The 19,515-nt window shown below is 38.2% G+C and overlaps 1 protein-coding gene across 1 annotated transcript in view; it reads right to left on the minus strand.

Moving 5' to 3' along the window:
• The window catches only part of LOC141907583 (uncharacterized), a 36,259-nt gene extending 29,676 nt beyond the window's left edge, over positions 1-6,583 (minus strand). Inside the window, exons 1-3 of the mRNA XM_074797266.1 lie at positions 6,507-6,583; positions 6,366-6,414; positions 5,767-5,909 (exon numbers count right to left, since the gene is read on the minus strand). Of these exons, the coding sequence (XP_074653367.1) occupies positions 5,767-5,893 (127 nt within the window). The 5' untranslated portion in view covers positions 5,894-5,909; positions 6,366-6,414; positions 6,507-6,583. The remainder of the gene's footprint in view (positions 1-5,766; positions 5,910-6,365; positions 6,415-6,506) is intronic.
• Positions 6,584-19,515: the final 12,932 nt, after the last annotated feature.

A 19,515-nucleotide genomic window follows, 5' to 3' on the forward strand; every position in this document is an offset into this window, starting at 1 on the left:
TGTGTGTGTGTGTGTGTGTGTGTGTGTGTGTGTGTGTGTGTGTGTGTGTGTGTGTGTGTGTGTGTGTGTGTGTGTGTGTGTGTGTGTGTGTGTGTGTGTGTGTGTGTGTGTGTGTGTGTGTGTGTGTGTGTGTGTGTGAAATGTACATAATGTCCATAATGTCTATTTATTTTCGTATGACATCGATCCAGTTCCACAGTTGTGAGTTAACTCTGAGTTACTTAGAATCAATTCATTTCCAATGTTTTAAATCCAGAGACCAGAGTCAAATCTTAACTCGGAATTGAGTCCTGGAGAATGACCCATGGTGTCATCAAAAATCCTTACGTACCATCGATTTGTATTCCTTCAGTTAATGCAGCGATACTCTGTATCACTGAATTCGCAAAGCGCGTATTGCCTAGGTTCTACATTATTTGGAACAGTATCGTTAAGTTGTTGACTGGCGATATAAAAAATTATCAAATACTAATTCCCGTGGTTGAAAACCTGGGTCCGATGCCCTGTCCGACAGTGGGTATCCCCGTGGGAAAACCCGTTTACTATTTATAGTTAAAATGAAGAAATTCCGCGTTTTTGGAAAATTCCGCGATTCCGTCTTTCCGCGATATGACCACACCGTTAAAACGTCCCATACTTGTATATTTTTGTATATCCTCATGGTATGTTGTAATTTATTGTGGAAATAAAATTATTATTTTTATTATTATAATAAATATTGATGAAGCAATAATCATAAATTTTGAAGTGAGTTATTTTGTAATATTCAAATTTAAGTGCACACCGATGCATGCTAAATTCTTTTTAATGCTAATTTTTTTCATGCTAATTCATTTATAGATTTAATTCATACTTTACATTCATTACTTCCGACAGTATATACGTTGCGTACTAATTGTACACAATTTCGGGTCTGGGTTTGGGTTCTTTTTGAAAAAAACAGATTCCCAGAAAATTGTAATTTTTGGGTTCTTGAAAATGGTCAATATGTTATAGCAGGTTAATGTATAAAACCGCATAGATACGCTACAATAAACAAAATGTATCCAGGAAATTATATATTTCAGAACACGGTCGATTCACTGAATTTAGCCTCATCATGTAGGATGAAATGAACTTCTGTTGTTATTGCGATTCTGCTGTCGTTAACCGTCGCATAGCTTATTAGACTCGCTATGTAAAGTAACAAAACAATGGTCACATGTGTAAATGAACTTATCGCTATTCGAAGTAATGGGCGTATTGTGAAAGGTGTTTCTCAAGCACTTCTAATTTCCGATTCGCCAAATTTGCATTCGAAATACTAAGCCAATCTATTCTCATTTATACCTGGTCTTGTCATAAGCAATTCAAGCGTTTAGTTTGTACTTGAAAATAAAATGAAATAGATTGATTGATGAAATACAAAACAAGTCAAACAAACTCAACTCACTGACTACTGCTATGATACATTTTCATTAGCTCATATATTGAACCAGATTTGTATTCTTAGTCCGAGTTATTCGTATTTGATGAAAGAACATATTCTAGTTACTGAAATTGGCTCGAACATAGATTATTGTCTAAGTTAACTAACATGCCAAAGGATGTGTACGTGGGGCACTCTGATTGGCTAGAATCCTTGCATTCGATAGAAACTGACGGCATCAGTGAACTAACGGAGAAATTAGAATTGTATGTTTGACCACGGATTCTTAAAAAAAAATACAACATGAATGTCAATACAACACACTATCAATACAATATCAGGAGAATACCAGAAGGAAATTATGTCGTATTTTGGATAGGTGATAGGTGATAGCCAAGGCTAATATATATCCAAAATTACACTACACAGTTAATATGCGGCAAAAATAATACAGCATTGTAATTCAAAATATTTGAGGCCTGTTCGTATAAATAAGGCAAGCTTTTGGAGTTTTACATCTGATGATATAAATAAGTCAACAAATTTATGTAATTGTGGATTATCTACAAAGTACGAGCTAAAAAGGTTTCGGCGGAAATTGGCAAAAAACGGACGATGGTTTGAGTCCATGGTTTTGGCTCTGTTTTTATCGTGAGTGTGGAGAACGTACATGAGAACAATGGTGGGGATTCGAATAACGTGCATCTTTTATTCAGAAAAGAGTATCATTACGTATATATACGTGGAGAAATTAATATAATAACTTTATAATCAGACAATCTCAACACGCGGAACCAGTAAAAATAACCGTTGTAAAGCCGCAAAGTTAATTGAATGAAATTGACATAATGTCAGCGTCTTACAGATGAAATAATGAATGAATCAATGAGAAGTGCTCATGCAATTCCAAACAGATGAAATCAGATTCGAATATTTACTTCTTCGTTATGCGAAGTTTTTTCTTATATCAGAGGCGATTTAGTTTAGGTTTTAGAGTCCATGGTTATACGAAATATCTTATGATTTCTCAACAGTCATCAAATACTTAGGAACGCCATTGAACGATTTTCAAACCATTAAACGTTTGGGTAAAAAGTTCTGCTAAAATTGATTACGATCGGCTTTTAGATAATCTCCACGAGGGTCACCATTTAAGTGATTTGACCTTGGGAGGTTTAAACCTCCCAAATCCAATTTGCGAAATATCGGTCCTCTTTGAACGAATCAATAATGCGAAGTTTCTATTGTGCGCTGGCCGCATTTTGTTTACGAATAGCTTACGTAATAAATTGAAAGTCGAGATCACTGGCGGATATAGCGCTCTATGGCTCACGCTCAATTCATAAACTGGTCCGCAAATAAAGTGTTTAGAAGTATAAGTGACACGTTTGTACGATTTAACGCAGTAAATTTATCATTTTTCGGAGCTTAAGGACCGGAAATTGGCAATATTTTTGATACAAATTGAGAAAGTATCAAAACATTTGGGAACGTGGACAACATCGTCAAAACCTCGTCCACATTGTCAACAACGTCAACATCGCCAACATCGTCAAAACCTCGTCAACAACGTCAACGATTAACTTAAAACAAATCTATATCGTATTAAGTGTGATTATTGATTATTAAGTGTGATTATTGCCGGAGGGCGCGCGAAAATAATCTACTGCGCAGTGACAAATGTCCAAGTAATGCAGTCTTAAGTATTTCTCCCATCGTCAACATTGTAAAATAAGGGGAGTGTTTGAAACACTATACGCCTCGCGATCCCAGACAACTGTTGAGGGGAATATTTGCAACAGTACACACCGCCCGATCCCAGACAACCCTGTAGAGGGGAATATTGACGCCCCACGATCCCAGACAATATATTTGAAACAATATACGCCACACTATCCCAGACAACTCTGTAGCGGGGAATATTGGAACCAAATTGCCGTATCTTCAATAGCCTTCACTCGTAGAGTTACGTATTTCGTGAATTATTAGTTATCGATGACAAAGGGGATTGGAGTGTAAAAATCGTTTAAAATTTTTTTTTCCAAATTCTGTCAAACTAACGATACTGGCGATGTTGATGTTGATGTTGTTGACGATGTTGGCGATGTTAGCGATGTTGACGGTGTTGATGCAAGATATCTTTAGATTTTAGAATTCACTTGTAGGGGGCGTTTATGCGCACGTTCTTAGAATGTTTGGATTTTTTAGATAACTATTTCTGAAAAAGACGAACCTCAAAGTTCAGTACCCTGGATTTTTATGGATGCGGAGAAAACTGACCACCGACATTTATATCGCTCTCATGTCACATTGTTTTAAATTTAAGAAATGATTTTTACATAATTGAAAACACGAGATTCACGCGGTCTGAATGTTGCTGAAACTGTCAAAATCACGCATCACAGATAGTTTTTAAAAAGGAGAAAAACATGAGCCAACAATACGGGACAAAAGTACCCTAAAAAAATGGCAGCTAGCAACTGTAAAATGGTTCAGTACCTACGAATAAATGCGCCTTCTATCCTTTAATTCAATTAAAAACCAACCCCTCTACAATTTAATGTCACTCAAAAATGTAGGCCTTACGATTTAGTCACTATCACCCGGACATTTGAGGGACATACTCGGATATCATACTGTAGGAGAAATAAAGGTTTGTTTGATATATCAAAAATCCCGCTGGCAGGATGTGACAAGGAACAATATTCAAGATTCACTGCCCTCTTTCCCGAATTAACTGTCCTTCTATAAAATTCACTGCTATTCATGGCCGCGAATCATTTTACAATTTACTGCTATTCACTGCTTTCACAGCCCGCGACGAACCCTGGCAGTCGAGTGAATCATTTGCAGTTTCCAATAAAAAGGTTAACTAGGCCACTCGGGAGCTGCGCTTCTCATTCACAAGCACTGATAAATACACGACATAGCGCGAGTCTGTGAAGCATAAATATTCGTGACAGCGCATGTATTCTTCCGAAACGAAATGTAGTTCCACCAACAAATAAATAACTGAATCAATTAATAAGCAATGCATTCCGATGAAATTCAATAGGATAGGGATTTCATTACCGCATTTGATGTTTTGAAAGTTCCGAAGAGAAACTAAGCCTTGTTCGGAAGTTATTTTGTGTCAAAGGAAGAAAGATCCACATGCGATAGCAAAATGGACTTCGTTAAAGCTTAAGTCCATAATAAAAAAGTAATACGGTAAACTACGGCTCGAATCGGTAATCGGTTCGATCCCGGCATAGAATGATAAAAATATTTTCTGTCCCTAACTGTCGTCAGCTTGAAAAACTAGGGGTCAAGACACACCGCGCTCACCACCATGGAAGTGCAGGTTTCAAATGCTCAACAATCAAACGATTCAAATATTCAACACCCCCTGGTGACATATACTGAAATCTATGACCTTGATACACCACAATTACAAAACATGTCACATGCTACAAATTTGCAATGGATTGTTATTACGAAATATGCCTAGGCACTATATTATTGAACAAATCAACGCCCCCTGGTGAACAATTGATTATGGTTACAAAATATGGTACCAATATGGTATGGAATTACTAAGTGATTCTACTGTTCAACGCCCTAGGTGACCATACAATGTTACAACCATGTTATAACCTTTAACAACCATGTTATAACCTTTAACTTTGCAATTGATTGTGGTTAGAAAGTATGCATAGGTTCCAATTTAGTATGGAAAATAGTAAGTTATTCTTCAATTCAACGCCTCCTGGTGACCATATACAAAATCTAATGACCTTGAAACTCACCACAATCATGGAACATGCCATGAGCTACTATAGTTTGCAATGGATTGTAGTCACAAAATACAAAATACGTATAGGTACCAATATAAGTAGACAAATTGTATACTATTCAATATTTGACTCCCCCTGCTGGCAAGAAAAAAGAATTGGGTGATTCCAAATTCCATGTGAGGAGATGTATCCTTTAACAGTGCTAGTAATAATCAAATATCAAGGCTTTAAGTTCAAACCAGCTGTTTTTCCTCGAAAAACCTTCCTACACCTGACTAAATACTAAATACCCACCACAATGACTAAATACCCACCACAAAAAAAAACAATGAAAAATGGCAAACCGTTAGGAACCTACATGGCTCAGAATTCGGGCCAAGCTTAATATTTTGTGCACAAAAAAGGCCACAGGACGGCTATCTTGAGTCCGATGGACCCTATTTTTCTTATGCCGATGGGCCTTTGGGGAATACAAGTATATAGGACTATGAAAGATAAAGTTAATTGATGAAAACGATGTTAGTCAGCCATCTTGATTCTGACCAGGCCAGTTTTCGAGCTGAGGATGTATCTATATCTTACCTCGTTTTGAACGGTTTAAATTCTTAAACGGACAATCTTCCTTCTCATCCTCGTTGTGGATGTGTCTGCTTTCAAGCATATGCACTAGTTGCCAAGCAACCAACAATAACATCACAGTTCGGAGCATTCCGGTTCACGGTTTTCTGCAGGATGAATTCATGAATTGTCACTATGAAACTGTTGTGAATAATCATCTAAAAACTTATAATACATTCAAATATTACATTGACTGTGTTTTATTAAATTCTACCTACAAATATGAGTGCAGAGTAATAGTCTATGGAATATTGTTGATTTAGACTACAATTCAGTTATGTAAATCCAGGAAATATTCTTCTAACTGTGGATGGGTTGAGAAATAAACTACCGGTAGAAATAAACTAGGTTTCTCGTGTGATTTGGAAAAGGGGGCAAGAACGTGCATACAAGGACTCGCTAACTTTCGAAATACATTTCATGCTTTGTCAAATTGAGAGAGGCTTTTTATTGGAAAAAATAACCCTTTCCCATAGCAAAGAAGGTAGATATTGATACATTGAATTAAGCTGATCACACGGGTTTCAACTGACACAAAACAACAAGCTTGCTGTTAACAGTACCTTGTAAGCCTGATAAGCGTTACCCACTTAATAGGGAATGAGTTTGATGCTGTCGAAAAGAAAAAAACCAACAGGTTAACTGACTCGATCGGTACTGAATTAACATTAACCACCTAAGATCCATAAGTGTCAAGTTTTTACCTGCAGCGAAAATGACTTCCCAATTCTGTAATTGTCCAAACCAAATTGAATGTACGCTGATTACACGAACACTTTATTATCGAACCTGGGAGGGCACACCTGAAACAACAATAAAGAACATTTCAACTCATAAATGAAACACGTGCGAACCGACAGTGTTTTACGACAACAAATGGCAAATGTTTGTTTTTCTAATAAAACTTAATAAAGAGAACGCATTTTTGTAATTGATATACTGGTACAATTATTATATGAATCAAAATATGACGCATTATACAACATTACAAAGGCAAATCCTCGCGCAACCAGACGTGAAGCGATGTACAGGATATTCAAAATTAACTAAGTAATTAGGGATTTTTGTGTGGATTTATACTATAGGCCTAAGTAAATGTCGTATCATCCGTGTAGGTATAATAGAAAACAATACAAAATACATTGGCAAATTACAGCATGCATTAACGATATCGTCGTTAGGTAAACCACCTGATCTAACGACGGTAACACCTCCAGTGTAGGCCGCCGGTTGCTGCTCTATCGGTTCGACATAAGCCGGCATGCGACGGCAACCCGACGCCTACCGACTCGTCGCAAGCCGTATCCAGCTAGTTGCCCATGTTCTACTCCGGCCTACGGTAGGCGGACAGTTGCTTTCGATCGCAACCGACATAAGCTCATCTGCGACGTGACGGAAATGAGTGAAATGTCGACAAAGATTGGGTCGATGAATGGTTTGACAATCAACCGCGAAAATAGCTTGAGTTGAAAATAGCTGAAATTCCCTTAGCAACGGGGGGAATTGATAATAACAAACCGCGCCCGACCGGTTCAGCACCGCGCAGGTTCGAATCCCGGAGAATAAAGCTCTCGCGCGCGGAGCAGTCAATCCCAGCCGCAGCACTGAAATTTATTTTATGAAATTTAATGAGCTTGCGTTGAGAGATGCGTTAGAGTCGTACGATTTGCTTAAAATTTCACGGCAGCGCTGCGGATCGGCACGATCTCGAGTGCGATCTCCTTCACTGAGCAGCAGCATCGCGGTCGGCAAAACATTTATAGTCTCCGGCCCTTCTTTCGCCAAATAAGGGATTCGGTACCGTAGGCCACGTGCACTGCTTATTTTGAACCGTAAATTCCCGGTACTCGATATTCCGAAGGATAAAATCGACATACCACGATCCTAGCTCCTCTTTACAGGGGATTATTAGAAACCGAACGCCAAACGATTCCAGAACCTCTGTAAGGGCTGGAATGGGCCCAAGTCGGATATAGCATAATATAGTGCCTTGGCGTAGAGTTAATAAGTTGTGCGGTTAATGTATCAGCGCATTAATACATTGGCGCATGAATACATTGATAATTGGGTATTAATGCGCGGCAAAGATGTAGTTCATGTAGAGGTTGACCGACGATTAGTGACAGTTGACTATGTTGTTTGTTGGTTGGCCCATTGGAGAGATGATAGAGTGCATATCTCACCCGCTGGTTGACGGTCGACGATTGACACGATGCAATGTTGTCGCCAATTTATGTACAAGGAGTGCATAGACCTATAACATCCGCTGGTTGATGGTCGACGGACGACACGTCGCAATGTTGTCGCCAATGTATGTACAAGGATCGCGGGTTGACTGGTTGACGGGTGACCACAAAACACAAACAAATAAGAGAAGAAAATAAACAACGTATTAATGTATTAGGTTTTCTTTACGAAATGATTACACAATAAAATTTAGTTATCATCGTCATCGTTGTTATCAGTTTCGGCCTCAGTTTGCGCTGCCTGAGTCAGTATGTCTCTCAGAAGCTCTATGTGAGGATATTTAGCTATGCATTAGTTGGTCAGACACCCCGGTGGTATCCCAGAATTTCGCGGTATAAGTGTCCTGATTTATTCCGGCACTTTTAAGCTGCGTCGCATCAGGTGCCAATGTCTCCGGTGCGGGTTTATAGAAAATGTGTCGAGCAGCGTTGCGCATTTTGCGGTTGGTATACTTACCGAATCCTGCACTCTCTTGTGCTTGCAGTTCAACTGAAATTGAAATAACGCCGAAATAACGATACTGTGGTCAACATGATAATGTGGATAGCTTAAATTAATTGGGATTGTTGTAAAGTGTAAAATAAAATGTAATTAATTTGAAGTGAGCATAGCGTACCTATAATTTGCTGAGCTAGAGAGCCTTTTGTTTGTCGCTGTATTTGGCGGCTGTCGACTTAAGGGCCTGGTGTTTGGTCACGTGGTGTGTTTGGTGTATGAGGTTAATAGATCGTTAGTAGTTAATTAGTTGGTTGGAAAATACGTCGACACGTTGACACATGGAATGTTAATGGCTGGCGATGTGAATGTGTCGACATGACAACTTTCTTTGGGATACACATAAACCGAACAACGTAGTAAGCATACGCGAAGGAACTATACTATGCAATACCCTACTTGAGCCCTGGAATGTATGTATGTAGGTTTGCAAGATTGCCGGTTTCTCGGAAAGTCGGGAGTGCCGGTATGTCGGGACTGTTAAGATTGGCAGTTCTTTGGTTAGCATTGTGCGTATTAATACATCAGGTAAAAAGGCCATTGTACTACTTATTCATATTTTATACTTGAGCCAAACTATTCAATACCAACGGATCCATATTGTCGACTGCCCGTAAATGTATTTTATATTCGAATGAAATTAATTATAACTATTGAAAAATCTTTCTGCCGAGATAATAGCTGCTGTTTCAAGGATTCGAACCCGCTTTCAATTGTTTGTTAGGCCTGATAGATTTCAACCACCAAACAGAATCTTCGATACATTTTGTTATAAATCAAAGATGGCTTCCACATCAAACTGATTGATAAATTTTTGCTAGATTCCGGTTCCGAGAATTTCCCAGATGCCCGGAAATTGCCTCAAATTCCATTCCATTACTGGAGCTTTGGGGGTCTTCGCATCCTCCCTCTGCAGGGACTCGAACCTGATGGCATCGCTACACTCAGCCACGGCACGAACCCCTGCATCAGTAGACCGGGTGCGCAGGTACATGCGAAAACTGGCGGCACCAATCAGATTGCTCGTTGTATAATCGTTGAGGCAAATTTTAAGGAAGAACTATAAATGGGAAAACCCGGGCTAAAATAAAACGGGATTTCTGATTGGCTAAAAATCACATCATCTGAACTGCGCATGTATCTGCGCACACGGTCGATTATGGCAGGGTTTCGTGCCGTGGCAATCTCGATGCCATCAGGTTCGAATCCCTGCCGGGGGAGGATGGGGTCTTCGGTGCGAAGCGTAGCTTCGTGCCTACGGCGCTCGCAATGAGGTCAGAATGAGGTCAAATTGATTTCCGATTTTTTTTGGTAACTACTGTTGGGATCCATGTGACAAAAGCGGAATTCATTTAAATGAACACGGAAAATCTACGTTTTCCGGTCACTTTCAACATGTACTTTCGAACAGAGATGAGGCCCACAAATAAGAAAAGAAAAGAGAGATCATCAACGCAAATTCCACCGAGTGCGGAAAAACTTTCTAGAAAGCCAAATGTAAGTGAATAAAAAATACGCTTCTTTAGGAGGAAAACTAGTCAAGGTTCAAAGATCCTTCATCGGATGTTACTTACTATTTCATTATATTAATCAACATGTTATATGCTTAGGAAACATTGATGTTGCCAACCGTATTAAAACGGCGCTAAATGATAGCGATTTCTCAATGATGACATGAGCGGAAATCCACTAAATAATTGATGTCCGTATAAAGATATATATGATGTAAATGAGTTAGTTTATGATAATGCAGGTCTTAATATACTTCAATTAAATACCCATAGCTTACAAAAAAAATTAAGTGAATTGAGAAACATTGTCAGTATTTTAAAAGATCAAGGATGTATACTACATCTAGTTTTAATAAGTGAAACACTGATGAATGAAAATAACAAATGTAAAATCCAAATACCAGGGTATAATTTAATAGAGGAACATCGCCAAACCAAACAAGGTGGTGGTGTTGCCATATTCATAAGTAATTAGAATATGACGTTTTCAGGCCAGAGGGTGAGAGGGCGACTCATCACCACTTATAATTTTTTTCCTTGTAGGTGGAGACAGAAAAGCATTCTTAGCGTAAATAAATAACAAAATAAAACCAACAAACAATATAAAAATAAAAAAATTAGTTGATGTAACCAAGAAATTGAGTATAAAATATTAAAATTAGAAAAAATAGAAACTAAATATGGTGAAAAAATATCAGCAAATTTGAGATATTGTATATGTTAGTACAATACGAGAATTTTAAGTATTTTACCTGTTACATGGGTATCATTGATTAAAGGCGAATTAAAAGATTTAGAAGGATATAAACTATTTTATCATGGAAAAAGTGAAGATGGTCATCATGATTTATAAATTGTTGAATGAATTATTTCAAAAAATAATAAAATAAAAAATAAAAAAAGATTAAAGAAAGAAGATAAAAGTTATAAAAATATAGCTGCAAAGCAGCGATGATGAGTTTTCTGCGAAGCCATTCAGGATGATGTAGAAGTAGTGTGGTCGTAAAGAAGACTTGATTGAACTTATATTCACTCAAGAAAGAAGATAGCTGAGGACAAATAGACAAGCCGGTTACAATCATTAGTGAAAGGGGTCACACACCAAATATTAGAAGAACATCGTACCATAACAACTGGTGGAGAACAGCGGTACGTCCCACCTATCGCAGCCAAGACATTTAGAGGACGGAAAATCGAATTTGCATGTTATTTTATACTACGGGCTGGATGTACTTTACGCGTTCCAGAAAAAGGACCTCGAATATTCAGATACAAAAAATGGATCCTGTAGTAGATAATGGACAGGGTCAACCCGACCAACACGAAGATGTTAACGAAGAGGCAGATGATTCTGACGAAAGCTTACACATACCAAAAAGGTATGAGTGCTTTAAAACCAGATTATTTTAACGGAATAGATGATCCAATTCCGTGGATCAAGGCATTTGTACAATATGTAGGACGGAGAGTCAACGATTAGGAAGTTTCCCCTTGTTTCTTCGGGATGAAGCGCAGTCATGGTATCAAGGACTTTCTGCGATGGGATAATCTGAGAAAAGCATTCGATAACAGATATAATGATAATGCCGAAAAGAAATGGCTACGAACACATGAACTAAAATATGTGAAAATAGTGTCAGGACAATCGGTCGATAATTTTGCTGATGAGGTACGAAGAAAAGCTTCTGAACTGGAACTACCACCTCATGTAACCTTAAGTGTATTTTTGGATGGGTTACGAACGACGATAAAGAAAATTGTATGCACTCAAATACAGGAAAATTTCGAAAAAGCGGTATCATTAGCGGGTCCTGCAGTTCAGATGCTGAAAATGGATAGCGCGGTGGATGAAGACGAACACATGCTAAACGCCTTGCACTCGTCGGCAGGAGATGAACTAGTGAAATTGCGTGCAAGAGTCACTGTGATAGAACAACAAGAGGCTAGACGAGATCAACAACAACATCGGCGGTGGGAGCAGCCGCAAGGTAATTCGCGCGCGAGGCAGAACTTTAGTTCAAGACAATGGAATCTTTGGGGACAAAACCCCAATCTTTTCGTGGTGAATGTTTTAACTGTGGGGAAATTGGAGATTACGCTCGAAATTGCCGTATACAGCGAGAAGCAGGAGGACCTAATTTTTATTTGTGTGGACAGAAAGGACATATTAAGAGATTTTGCGGGCAGTTACGGTTAACAAAGGGCCAAAATAGGCCACCAGCAAGGATAGAATTGGGCGGCTATCTAGAGCTACAAGGATGAGTAAAGCCCACGATTCTGGTGATATAAAGGTAAAACTAAGGAATAATGCACCCAAAAGATGCTCAGAAATAAGAAAACGGCAGGCTATATTGAAATCTAATAAGCAGGTAACAGTTTTGACAACTGAGCATCCATTAGGTTTACCATGTAAAATAAGGGGACACGAGGTTGATCCATTAGTAGATACGGGTGCAACAAATTTTAAACGATTAAAAGAAGAAGGGCAAGTCCATCCTTATGATGGGGAATATAGTAGGTGGGCAAAGATCGCCAATGGGGGAATGTTGGAAGTTTTTGGATGTATAACCTTAAACGTTCACAAAGGCCAAGAGGAGATTAAGCAGAATTTTATGATATTGATACGCCGGTCACAATCCTCTCTTTAATCGTTATCTATAAAATACTTGAGTAAGGCCCTGGCGAGAGAACGTGTCCGTGCACAAATCCGAATGAATAAATTGAAATACCGGATGATAATATTGAAGATAATATATTTTATTTACCTTGAACAAAGAATGATTTTCCTAATCCCTATTGTATATGAATCCCTATCGTTCCGAAGCTTCTCCTGTCCTGCTGTCGACACTCGTCTTACTAAGGTACAGATTCTTTCCAGTGACTGCTCTCTCAAGATGCGGGTCCCTTTTATAGAAAGAATCGGCATTCTTAAAATACCGACTCTCCCACTCGACTTTTGGCAAGGAGCAGCAACCTTACTGTCATGACTGTTTTGGTCATATAGAATTTGGCCTTAATGATTCGCTGATCTAAAATTATTTTCAAAACTGATTTGCTAAACTAACTTTTTCCTTCCAACCCTCCAGTCATGACGCGTTGTGATTTACTCACTCCTTGCTAGTCGTTGTTGAGAGAGCAGCTATTGTCTGTGAATTACCAACGAGCGCATACAGACAACAGAAACTTCAGACAGCTAGTTTTAACATTTAACACAAATTAATTTTTCTAAAACATTAGCGATTATAAACAATTTGTTCTTAAACAACATCTAGATTACTCAAATTAAATATCTTTTCAAAACTTTGTTTTCTTTTCTAATTACAGTACAAATTCATTGTTTCTTTTTTAATTATTATAATTAACTACGATTCGGAATACATTGTGATTGATTATCAATTCTTAAATTATTTGAAATACTTATACTAATTATTTTATCTACAATTTAACTAATTCTATTTTAATACAGGATAAGCAAAACAACCACATCTCCCTAAACTTCCGGTTTTTCCTTTTACGGAAAGTAGCCGGGAATATCATCAAGTATCAGCGTGATCCCTTCACGAGCCTCGTTATAAATACACTCCATTGTTCCGACCCAACCAAATATGGTTCCAACTATTTAAAAGTTTTATATAAAGATTTTCTGAATGTTTGCCAGATCTCACAGCAGAAGAACCGAGAAAGAATTGTTGTTTATAGACTGATTTATGGTTTGCGTTGGTAGATGAAAGCATCAAACAAGAACTTTCGTAATTCCTACTACTAGTACGTTCTTGTCTGACGGCTTTAACGTAACCCCCACGCATACGGAAACAACATTAAGAACATTTCTAAATACTACGAAACATTTTCAGTTACTACGAAAATCTAGCTGTGGATCACTATTGAAAAATTTGGCTCACTCTTGCATCCTAGGTTTAGATTTTTTTTAGAAACAAATAGGGTTGTAATATATTTTGAAGATAAGATTCTTAAACTAAAAAACGGTAAAATCGTCCACTTGACAGCAGGCTCAAAATTTAATCTTAAGATTTGTTTAGTAGCTCAAGATTCTATAACTATACCGCCCAAGGCTGAGGTCCAAATACGGGCAAAATTGAAGGGAAGTTCCAAGGTAAAAGAGGGATTAGGTTTCGTCCAACATTCTCCAACATTATGCGAGAGAGGTATCAGTTAATGGGAGCAGCTAGTATATCGAATGTAAGGGATAGAATTGCCAATGCAGTTAGTTAACCCTACATATGAAAGTATTCGCTTATACAAGGTTGCAACTATTGGTACTGTTACAATGATTGATTTAGATGCCCCAATAAATGCAGTTGATTGGATAATGAAGGGATATCGGCCCAACGGGACATACACGAGGAGGATACTTTTGACACAGTAAACACGGGGGACTTATCTGAATATAATTAGTCACAGTTGAAGAGCTTACTTGAGGAACTCTGGGATGAATTTGCAGAAAATGTTCTGCAATTAGGGGAAGCCAAGGGAGTGAGTTGCGACATTGAAACAGAAACTGAAATTCCGGTCCAGTCAAGGCCCTACAGAGTTCCATTGGCGCTCCGAGATATACTTCATTAAACGGATGCAACAATTAATGGAACATGGGGTGATTGCGGAATCTTCGTCGGATTGGAGTAGCCCTCCCTTACTTGTTCCAAAACCAGAGGGCTCCTATCGATTAGTGATAGATTTTCGTCGGCTGAACAAAGTTATAAAAATGCAAACTTTGCATCCAATTCTACATATTTTTGATACATCAACTATGTGTGGCAAATCGCAACCAAAGATATTTTCATCTCTCGATCTCATGAGTGGATATTTTCCGATACCAATATCGGAATGGTCTCATCATAAACTGGCTTTGTTACACCTTCGGGTCATTATCAGTTTACAAGATTGCCAATCGGAATTGCCTCGGCACCAAGTATCTTTCAGTCAATCATTACTCGGTTATTACATACGTCGGGAGACTCTGTTTTGGTTTATTTAGACGACATTTTCGTTTTCTCAGCAGATTGGGATGATCACATTACGTATTTACGTAATCTTTTTAGTAGACTAAGGAGCGGTTCCTGAACTTCGCTGATAAAGCTGAATCACTGAAACGCTGAAAAAAGAACGCTGAAATTTCTGGGAAATCCCGAAAAACGCTGAAATCGTGCTAGGAACCGACAATACACGTTTTGAACCTTTTTTTCCGGAGCGGAGACGCTGCCGAGTCCTGAACCGTGCTTTAGTCTCTACCTAATTAAGTTATAGAGACATGCATAAAACAATATGTGAGGAGTAATATGTCAAAGTCGAAACTTGGTGAAGCGCACAGCCAGTCTTAAGTTTTAATGAATAAATAGAGGCGAGTGCCTCTACATTGTAAAAAAAACATAGGTTTTGCGGGGGCATCTGTGCGGTGTGGTCCGTCGCCATAGAAAATCACCCAAAATGTCGAAGATCTATTCGAACGAAGATTCGCCGTGATCAAATACGGGTATAGAAAAGGAATTCATTTTTGCGAAAAAAAATGCTTTGCCGGAGTGTTGATGACAAATTGAAAGCCTTATTTGTTTTATCTTTCATACAACAATAAATCTTTCTGTATCGTCAGATATGTTCTACGAACGGCTTTAACAGTTTTATATGTTTTACACAAGAAATTTGTTCCCAAGTTCTACATTGTAAAAAATGTAGGTTTTGCTGAAGGAAGGCACCCGTAGGCGTGACCGAAGAAAATCCCCCAAAGTAGACCTTCGAGCGAATAAAGGGACCCGTGATTAAATTTTGAAAAATTTATTTTCTGCGAAAAACAACGTGGGAGTTTGGGAATGTTGATTACATATTGAGAGCCTATTGTTTTATCGCTAACTTGAGAATAAATTTTTCTGTAGTTAAAAACCGTCAGATTTCTACATTAAATCTCGGCTTCGATTTTATATTTTTTATTTACACTAAAGATTTCTTCCTTAGTATTACAACGGGTTGCATGGGTACGGAATTAAGGGAACAACGGTATTTTAAATACGGATTTTTACTCGAAACGGACAAGGGGAATATCGTTTGAAAAACGGGAGTAAATAACACATAAAGATACGATATGTTAAAAAGCGCACGGCATTTTACTCCCAGGGATTGCCAAATTTTGAGTTAATTATTCAGTACTTGTTTGAAGCGGGGCGGTCATTTTGTAACACGCGGACCGCGCGCGCGCGTTATTCTCCGGGACTCGACCCTTAGTGATGCTGTGAAACCGGCGCGCTTGTTATTCTAAAAAATTCGACCCGTTGCTAAGGGACTGTGCTTTTTGTGGGATTCGAATCCAGTCTTCCAATCGGTTTCTACGGAGAAATACGAACTAAAAATAACATTTTTTGACAATATTTTGTGAATATTCTTTGTAAATATTCTGAAAATTACACAAAATCATTTTGTTATCCTCCATTAACGTATTTAAACTACCCGCGCGACGCGGCCCGCAAGTTTCGACGAAAGTCCGTCCGTGACCGTCATTTTCGTTGCCGCGATTTAGCCAATGCCCATGTGTCCCGGATGTAAACTACACTTTTTGAGAAGGACGGTATGGAGAAATATAGAAAATTTGAATTTGCCTCATCATACGCGCGATTAACTTAATGAGCTTCCAGCTCGCGCCTTCGGCGCTCGCTGTGCGCCTATGAAAACCCATTCACAACCGTACAAACCACTTTTAAACACTATGCTGAATATTCCAAGAATGAGGTTGACTTCTACAAGACGAAAAAAACTTATTTGAACATTTCAGATGTATATAAAATATGATTATGATGATTGCCACTTCTCTTTTGTCAACATGTTACGCATGACTATGGACGACTGTGATATTCTCTGTAGGAGACCGGAGGTAAGTTCAATTTGATAGCTAGCTAATATTTCAAAGTCGAAACTTGGTGAAGCGTACAGCCAGTCTTAATTTTTAATGAATAAATAGAGGCAAGTGCCCTTCCCAACTCATAATTCTACACTGTAAAAAACATACGTTTTGCGGGGGCACGTGTTCGGCGTGGTCCGTGGCAAAGAAAATCACCCAAAATGTCAAAGATCTACGTATTCGAGCGAAAATTCGCCGCGAGCAAATACATGTATAAGGAATTCATTTTGCGAAAAAAAAACATGCTTTGGGAGTGTTGATTACAAATTGAAAACCTTGTTTGTTTTATCTTTCATACGACGATAGATCTTGTATGATATTATATATGCACTTATCTGATATGTTTTACGAACGGCTTTAATAGTTTTATATGTTTTACACAAAAAAATTGTTCCCAAGTTCTACATTGCAAAAAATGTAGGTTTTGCTGAAGGAAGGCACCCGGTGGCGTGACCAAAGAACACCCAAAATATGATAGATCTTCGAGCGAATTAAGGGACCCATGATTAAAAAAGAAAAAAATCATTTTCTGCGAAAAACAACGTGGATGTTTGGGAACGTTGATTACATATTGAGAGCCTATTGTTTTATCGATTACACGAGAATAGATTTTTCTGTAGTTTAAAAACGTCAGTTTTCTACATTAAATCTCATGGCTTCAATAGTTTTATATGTTTTACACTGATGATTTCTTCCTTAGTATTACAACGGGTTGCATGGGTACGGAATTAATGGAACAACGGTATTTAAATACGGATTATAGCGTATACGAATTTTACTCGAAACGGAAAAGGGGAATAACGTTTGAAAAACGGGAGTAAAAGACACATAAAGATAAGATATGTTAAAAAATCGAGGCATTTTACTCCCAGGGAGTGGCAAAATTTTGAGTTAATTATTTGGTACTTGTGTGGGGCGGGTCGGTCATTTTGTAACACGCGGACCGCACGCGCGCTTTATTCTCCGGGACTCGACCCTTAGTGATGCTGTGAAACCGGCGCGCTTGTTATTCTAAAAAATTCGACCCGTTGCTAAGGGACTGTGCTTTTCGTGGGATTGGAATCCAGTCTTGCAATCGGTTTCTACGGAGGAATACGAACTAAAAATAATATTTTTTGACATTATTTTGTGAATATTCTTTGTAAATATTCTGAAAATTACACGAAATCATTTTTTTATCCTTCATTCACGTATTTAAACTACCCGCGCGACGCGGCCCGCAAGTTTCGACGAAAGTCCGTCCGTGACCGTCATTTTCGTCGCCACGATTTAGCCAATGCCCATGTGTCCCGGATGTAAACTACACTTTTTGAGAAGGACGGTATGGAGAAATATAGAAAATTTGAATTTGCCTCATACGCGCGATTAACTTAAGGAGCTTCCAGCTCGCGCCTTCGGCGCTCGCTGTGCGCTTATAATGATGATGCGGCTTTTGGACAAAAGGGATCTTACTTAATTTCTTTTTAATTAATCGTGCGCATGGAATGGATTTAACAATTGCGAATAATTTATTTGCTGTGGTGAGAAAATCATGTAAAATGTATCAATTCTTAGTTTTAGACTATCTATAAATGGAGGAATCGTAGACCAAGTTGCTTAAATGGACATGCAGATACCGAGAAAAGACTTTTTATAGCAGTGATTATATTTCACGCAATCATATGCCACCAGTTAACTTCAACTGTGAAATTTGTAGCAGGATAGCTAAACGACACAATTTTAAAACAGAAAATAAAACGAACGCTATTTCAGTAATAACTTGATTCAACCAGAGAAAAATAACTCAACAGCTGATGTACAGTAGACCCTGCTTTACTTGTTTTTCCTGGGACCAAATTCGTAGTCTTTAAAAGCTAAGCGATATTCCGAGGTAACCAAGGGGATTTCAATAGAATACGAAGCAATGGAACCAGAATTCAAGCCCAAGCTAAGCGAATCTGTGGCTTTAACGCTTGATTTTGATACAAAAACAAAGGTGACGAGTAATGACGTGAAAGTGAAACAAACAACAATTAACGCATTAGACACAGAGCTATTACATGTAAACATTTAAACATTAAAGGAACATAGAATATAGATGAAATGTATACAACAATTATAATTGACATTTAGTGTTGTTAAATACTCTCGCGGAATGTATAATGTATATTTCAAGCTGTTAATTAATATAGTTAAGATAAACGTTCAATTATTGGATCTTTCTTGTTGACGTTTAATTTTGAGAGTTTGGAGTTCCAGTTTATCCACAATGTGCAGTGTCTAGCCTTCATCTACACTAAAGCCAAGTCTGTGTATGGGAAAATGTTGTTCGACTCTTATAGGCCTGACAAATCGAGGTATGAATGCAGATGGTAGTCTCAGCAAGTTGAGAAAGTAAACCAAGTTTTGACCTCTACCCGGGGACGACCCTTTAAGGCTCCTCCTTGTAGAAAATGTAGAACTATGAAACCCAATCGAAGCTATGCTAAATACAATGACAGTTGAACTATTATTAGCGAATTTCAATGACACCGAAAATAACGTTGGCTTGTACGGCTGTGATAAAGTTTTGTAAGG

The sequence above is a fragment of the Tubulanus polymorphus genome, chromosome 6, assembly GCF_964204645.1.
Source record: "Tubulanus polymorphus chromosome 6, tnTubPoly1.2, whole genome shotgun sequence".
In the NCBI taxonomy this organism is placed as follows: Eukaryota; Metazoa; Nemertea; class Palaeonemertea; order Tubulaniformes; family Tubulanidae; genus Tubulanus; species Tubulanus polymorphus.